Source organism: Varroa jacobsoni, unplaced genomic scaffold (genome assembly GCF_002532875.2).
Source record: "Varroa jacobsoni isolate VJ856 unplaced genomic scaffold, vjacob_1.0 contig01122, whole genome shotgun sequence".
Taxonomy (NCBI): Eukaryota; Metazoa; Arthropoda; class Arachnida; order Mesostigmata; family Varroidae; genus Varroa; species Varroa jacobsoni.
The window spans coordinates 89,422-96,605 of NW_019214586.1; the positions used below are offsets into that span (position 1 = coordinate 89,422).

General features: G+C 40.1%; 1 protein-coding gene across 6 annotated transcripts in view; it reads left to right on the forward strand.

Annotated features, from left to right (window-relative positions):
* Window positions 1–4,720, forward strand: part of LOC111271849 (serine/threonine-protein kinase Sgk2) — a 28,808-nt gene extending 24,088 nt beyond the window's left edge. For all 6 annotated transcript variants that reach the window (XM_022852861.2, XM_022852859.2, XM_022852857.2 and 3 more), the window contains 6 exons: window positions 96–276; window positions 1,638–1,890; window positions 2,043–2,429; window positions 2,623–2,842; window positions 3,031–3,276; window positions 3,738–4,720. In XM_022852861.2, the coding sequence (XP_022708596.1) occupies window positions 96–276; window positions 1,638–1,890; window positions 2,043–2,429; window positions 2,623–2,842; window positions 3,031–3,276; window positions 3,738–3,905 (1,455 nt within the window). In that variant the 3' untranslated portion in view covers window positions 3,906–4,720. The remainder of the gene's footprint in view (window positions 1–95; window positions 277–1,637; window positions 1,891–2,042; window positions 2,430–2,622; window positions 2,843–3,030; window positions 3,277–3,737) is intronic.
* Window positions 4,721–7,184: the final 2,464 nt, after the last annotated feature.

Below are 7,184 nucleotides of genomic sequence, written 5' to 3' on the forward strand. Positions count from 1 at the left end.
ACTGGAGTTGTGCGCTTTCAACGAGATAATCATCTCAGATCCTAGAAAGACTTAACATATGCTCATAGCTTTTTTTTTTTCGTTAAAACTTGTAGATGTATCGGATTGCTGTTGAGTCGTATGGCCAAACGTGGTACGTTCATCGTCGCTTCCAGGAATTTATGGCACTCAGTGATACACTCAAAAAACTCTACCCGAAGGACCTGGTACCAAAGCTACCTTCCAAGACACTCTTCAACAATCGTTCGGAGGAATTTGTATCGAAACGATCTAAAGGTAGGCTTTGTTTCAGACAACCCGATATTGATTTAATTAGCTTCTCTCCCTCAAAATCATAATTTCAGGAGAATTTCGTCTAGAACTGCCGATGTTCCCTAGGAGACTAGGAGAGATGTGGTTCCATCAATCTAGCACATGAATTTCGCTTTAGAGTTTATCCAAATAAATATTATTTACTGGTACACTTGGAAGAAAAGAGATAATCTACGACACATTGGTGTTTTCTTAATAATTATTCATTTAGAAATGGAAGGTACCTTTTAACATTGAACATTTATTGCGTAGCCGGCATCAGTTAGTGAACGTAAGACGAATCGATTTTGAAGAGTTGAACAGACGCATGAACGTTCAAATCTTCGCGGTGGACTTAAACCCGACGCAATCTGTTTAAGGCGATCTCTAGATCCGCATATCTTGAAGAAATAGGGTTAAAGTGCTTCGGGTTGATGTTTTTTTGTACCAGCCATAGATTTATATCCACGGACACACTTAAAGGATTTAGTGTTACATCAAATGTATGTAGTGTAATTCTAAAGTAGGGACAGTTCTTCCAGTGTCGGATAGAACCAGAAAACGAAAACCAACAATTGGAACCGAGTTCACGTTGCTAAATACCATCACTAAGCAGATAATATCGTTATATATATATATATATATATATATATAGCCGACATGACTAACAATAGAAACACGTTACTCGTGATCGTTGCGTGGCTAGCCCAAAATTGTCCCAACAGAGCTACTGTGTTGGCTGCCAGGACAACACGGATCAGAATAAATACGCAGTCTATATAAGTATTGTCAAAATTTACGATCTACAAGAATTGCTAACAACGATATTATACAATTATTATATTATACGTATAAAAATACGAGGATGTTTTATATTTTTCTTTGTATTGCGATAGCTTATTACTTAAATGTCGGTGAGTTGTATTCGGATTGACATCGACCTAGAGGGAATGTATAAATACAAAATAACAGTAACGTCACAGAGTCATGGCTAGTACAGGATCACTGCACATAGTTACGAGGCTCTTGAGAGAATAAGGGGACCAAACCCAGCGGTAACCGCCGCTACGGGTTGCCAATCGACACTCCGACTATCTAATTTAGTAGGAAAGAAAGGTCTGCTTGTCTTAGTCCGCAAAGTCTGGCAAGGAAACAGTGTTTTTTTAATTAATAATAACCTCTAACAATTCCAAACTAAAGCATGATTGCCCTTAGGGGGCAACTCACAGACATCGCTAAGAGCAAATATTATGCAACCATTTAATTTAATCGCAAATCCCCCCGAATTCGGACAGAGTTTGATTCTACTTCACTAAGTCTGACTTTGTCAATTAATTCATTTGTAGGCCTACAGCAGTTCTTGAACGCACTCCTTGAATGTGAGATTCTGCGCGGCGATAAACATGTGGCTGGATTTCTTCAGACAGAACTGACTGACGAACGTCTCCTCGAGAGCCGACCGGACAACAATGCTTCCAGGCAATCGGAAAAACTAAACGATACCGCGCCTGGATCGTCGTTCACCTCTTCTGAGGAAGATCGCGAGTCACCCACCTCTTCGGGCGAGGTCGTAAATCTGGGCAGGACTGAGAAGCAACAGTAAGTTCAATCGATACAGATTATTATGCATGAATAAATGATGAATTTGTATACTTTTACTTGGTTTGATTAAGCATACTATTGAATGCCGGGTTATTTGTCTCTAACTGAATCAGGCCAGAACTGATAGTCCTCTTCATGTTTAATTTTAGTGTGAAGCCAAAGGACTTTGACTTCATGAAGGTAATCGGCCGTGGGTCATACGGAAAAGTGATGTTGGCCAAACATCGCACCACCGAAAAGCACTATGCTGTCAAAGTTCTAAACAAGAAACACATCCTTCGACGCAACGAAAGCAGGCACATTATGCAGGAACGGGACATCCTGGTAAAAGTTTTGCACCACCCGTTCTTGGTTGGCCTCAATTACTCTTTCCAGACGTCGGACAAACTCTATTTTGTACTTGACTTTGTCAATGGTGGCGAACTGTTTTTTCACCTGCAGAAGAGTGGGAACTTTAACGAGCCTCGAGCCAAGTTCTATGCAGCGGAGATAACCTGTGCCCTTGCCTACTTACACTCACAAGGCATCATATACAGGTTAGTCAATTGAGCTTAGCTCAGGTTCATTTTTGATGAATAGAGCAACTGTATAATTGCTGCAAACGCAAAGGTACATCAGGAACACGCCCGTCTCAGTAAGGAATTACCTATGCTAATTATTACTAAAGCTAAAGGCGACATAGTTTTCATTATATTTGTCAACTTTTCACACATCTCTAACAATTTTCAGAGATCTAAAGCCAGAAAATATTCTTCTGGACAATACGGGTCATATTGTCCTGACAGATTTCGGTCTTTGCAAAGAGGGTCTTAAGGAATCGGAAACGACATCTACTTTCTGTGGAACGCCAGAGTACTTGGCACCGGAGGTAATTCGTAAGGAACAGTACGACAAGACCGTCGACTGGTGGTGCCTTGGATCGGTGATCTACGAAATGCTCACTGGACTGGTTAGTTATGCAGAGCTGATTTTTCGACTTAGCGGTTTCAAGCTAATGTTATAATCGAAGAAGAAGCGTGTGAAACAAATTCTATAATACATGATATGCTTACAAAATGAAAACATGTGTCTGTTGCTGAAATTTTTATTAGAAATTATATTTTGCGGTCCCTCCTGCTGTGCCTTTGTCTTCTGCAGCCTCCTTTCTATAGCCGAAACAATAAGCAACTTTATGACAACATACTGCATCAACCGCTCACCTTCAAGCACAATGTGTCGTCAACGGCGCGCAGCCTTTTGACTGGTCTCCTGGAAAAGGACAAAAAGAAGCGACTCGGCGCTAAGGAGGACGGTGACGAAGTGAAAGCGCATGCATTCTTCAATGACATCAACTGGACTGAGCTTGAGAGACGTCGTTTGAAACCGCCTTTTATTCCTACAGTGGTCAGTGCAATACTTATTCTATAATAAGACCCACATAGGCCCTATGGTGTGTGACCGTAATATGTGTTTGACCCTTTGAACCTTCGTCTGCCTGCCTGCAGCGTTTTCAATTAAGATTATTGCAAAGGCGTTTCATGAAGATGTGATCAAAAAAATTAAATTTGTGAATAGTCTAAATAGGCCTTATTTAGAACATCGGTCATCGTTGTGAAGTCAGCTCGACCTCGTGTTTCTGAGTGATTTTTCGAAAATATTCCTGCATTCATTCTAGAAGCGTTACTCCCATATCTGACTGTGGAGGCTCATAGCGTTAGCAGTAAAAAGCGCCTAATCAAGCTGCTTAATTAACTCGGTTATTCTTAGTTAACATTGCGTAACGACGCGTGGATACAATATGTTAATATTGTACATCGAGGTCCGAAACCTACTAAATCGTACGTGATTTTGTTTCCACTTTACAGAGTGGTAAAGCTGATTTAAACAACATCGACCCCGAGTTTACCAAAGAGCCAGTCCCGCAATCCGTAGCTCGATCGAATGGGTCTGTCTCATTGTCAGCTTCGATGGTGGACAACGAATTCAAAGGGTTCTCCTATGCACCCCAGTCGATCCGAAACGATCCCTATTAAATTACTGCGCGTACCTTAAATATTGGAAAGGCCCGTCTGCCGGTCGCTAAGCCTTTTACCATGGACAGACAAACAGGCTTCGAAGCTTATTGAACTTACGAAATTTCGAATCTTTATATATTTGTATTTATAGTTATAGTTGACAATGAATGAAACGGTGCTATGTTTGGCAAAACAGTATTTGTACAAAGGAGATGTAAGTGCGGGCCGATCAGATCAGTCAGTGTGTTGCATGTATTCGTACCTAATGCCTTCGATAGGCTGCGTAGTAGCAAAGAACGCGTTTTGGCTCAAGTGGACTCACTTTTCGAGCAGCTTTCCGATTAAATAATCATTGGCATTTGGAACTACCGCTTGAATTTTATCACACGCTGAATGAAACAGACGCGCACACATAACACCCATAGACAATACAAATGTGATGCATTTTAGGACACGAATGCAATCAAGCTTTGGCCCTGATTCTTCACCGCGTTATTCGTATCTTCGGCATAATAATTTATAGTACGTTGTAACTGCATTGATTGAGTGTAATGACATTTAGTTTGCTATTATATGAAGCTTAGCGATCTGGCCTTCGTTTCTTCGTTCGTCTGACGTTTCTTTTTTCTAACGTATTTATATACTACTATAGAACTTCAAGTTATTTAGACAAGCGGTTGACTATGTTTGTAGATATAGTCAAACTCACCGAATATTGCATCCGTGTACACCCGATGCAAACTGTTCCTGTGATGACAACAACGATGTAAATAAATGTTGATGTATACAGCATTCAAATTGTCTAGAAACAATAAATCAACTGTGGTCTGTTACTGGGATGTTTTTGCATTTACAAGACAAATGAGGTACTCTCGTTAGTGCTGACACGTAATAGACATACAAGCACAATGTACCGTAATGGTCGCGTTGTTGATGCCGATGATGGCACATGCTGCTGATATTGGTTTGTCAGAGGCGTTCTTTACGGATACGAGAACTAGTTTGTTCGTTTTACATAAAATACGAATCCTCGGTAGTGCTTCTTCGGGGTACGCGAGCTTTGCTTTAGCATTACTCCTGCTTTTTTGCGCTTCGCCAAAATAACACTATTCGATTTTATGCAACGTAAAGCAAACGGTGAAGATAAGTCATTGGAGTACGCCAGGAAATGGCTGTAGGAAATACACCACAATTTTTTTTTAACGAAACAGTTGAATGCCACGTGACATTATACTAACTTCGACAATTACGCTCTATCATCTGAAAACAATAAGCTTGCTCGTACCCATTATGAAAAATCGTCCTGTCAACTGTTTGCCAACACGTACGATGAAAAACTAAACGACAGTTATTAGGTATACGCATAGTATATTTCTCATTATAGCATATAGTCTTCTAAAGTTCATCAAACCGCTGGACGTGTGTTCAGCACTTCACCTATTGAATATACCGTGCTATCCGTTTTATAATAAGATCATTCAACGGAGCACTTTTTTTTTCAGTTATCCACCCTTCTGATAGCACGGTGGTAAAGAAATAATAACCAAACTAATCTGCAGCCTGAGCAAACCGACCTGTCCATATTTGTCGGCCTGCTATAAAAGCTATTATTAGCGTTTCCGCTGTACAACAAGTATATGAATTTTTTTTACTACCGATGGTCATGATCCCCTTTGATATGGCATCTTAAAGCCCTTTAACAGGACAAGTTAACTTGCGTCTTCGTGTTGGGAAACAAACTAATTAAACAATATAACGAGTGGCAAATGCATCGTTTCGAAATACTCGTCTGGCGAAATGACTCAACGGTAATATTTTGTAGAAGAGCGCTAACGATGGAAGCAGAAAGTCAGGGAACGACTTCGTAAGGCGCTTCTGAATTCCTCTGAAGCCAGGTACGCTTCTTGAGAACTAAATGACAGGGCAGTGGCGGTATCTGGTACCATGGAACAGCAGATATGTCAAGAATGTTTAGACACCCTCCTGGTATCATCTAACCACCGCCCACTAACAGTCAATGTGAAAAAAAATAGGTAAGCTATTCTTTCGAAACGAAAAAAAAAGGTGGCCACTGCACTTTCATTGCACTTAACCCCTGAAACAGGACCCCAAGGATCGCATGACGCGATTTACAATAGCTATCCTATGTGCGGTACGAAAAATAAAGCGATCTTAGGGGTTTTTGACGGTGTAAATAGAAGAAATATTTTTGAGATGTTAATGAATAGGATTGAACGAGATTTGCCTTACTATTACTTAACCAGTAAAGTGGTCGTAGCTTCAAAGAACGAAGAGTTACAAATGCCAAATAATAATAATATAGCAAAAATGGAAATGTAGTACACAAGTCTGCTTACCACGGCCGCGGGTTGTTCTGAAGGTCTGAACAGGTTTCTGGGTTGGCAAAATTGCCTTATTCACCCTGTTTTCCGCAGCTTTGCCCGATATGAAACTCACTAACCAGTAAACTATAGATATATGCTAGACGAAAAGCAAAAGAGATTCTCGAATGCATAAGAGCCTGGAGGGCATCTTGCTTACGAGACGCTAACAGCAGTGTAGGTGGTGAAGTAGCGGTAATTATGTAAAACGTTAACTGAAGATAGACCATATTCACTGTAAGCTCACAAAAGTACACTGCAGTTATGTCTGTTTAATTATGAAATGCCATCATATAGCATATATAGGAATGCCATCATATATATTAATAGAGAGACACACTGTCAACCACTATAAAAGTACTGTGTGATATTGAAACCATTCAACGAACAAGCTGAAACGGAATGTCTTCTTGCTATTTTATATAATTAAAGAAAAAACATTACTGAATTATATCAAAGTGTTAATTGATAGTGATGGTTCATCTATATTTTATGTGTCTAATATTCATATTTTCTAAAACAGTTCGAGTTTCTCTAGAAAAGACAATTCGACTAGTTATACCCCAGTAGGATGTCGCGACGAACATGCACCGTTACATTAATCAGGACAACTATCCTGAGCTGATGAATGCTCTCTGAACTGTTAAGTTTCCTAAATGCTTATCAGGCAACGACTGAATCATTTAGAATTATAGGTGATTTTCTTAGCTGATACGCTTTAGATCAGTAGGCTTTTTTCTTACTTCAGCGTAGGTCTCAGCACATTTTAGGTGATATTGGCAGCATTCGACCATGATCCACTAACGATAGGGCATCAGATCATTTACCCTGCTTGCGAGGCATCGCTCGTTTTATTTGCACAAATGCTCACTCTAAGGACCTGAGAGCTTTAAGGACGCATAGCAGTGTGTGCAAA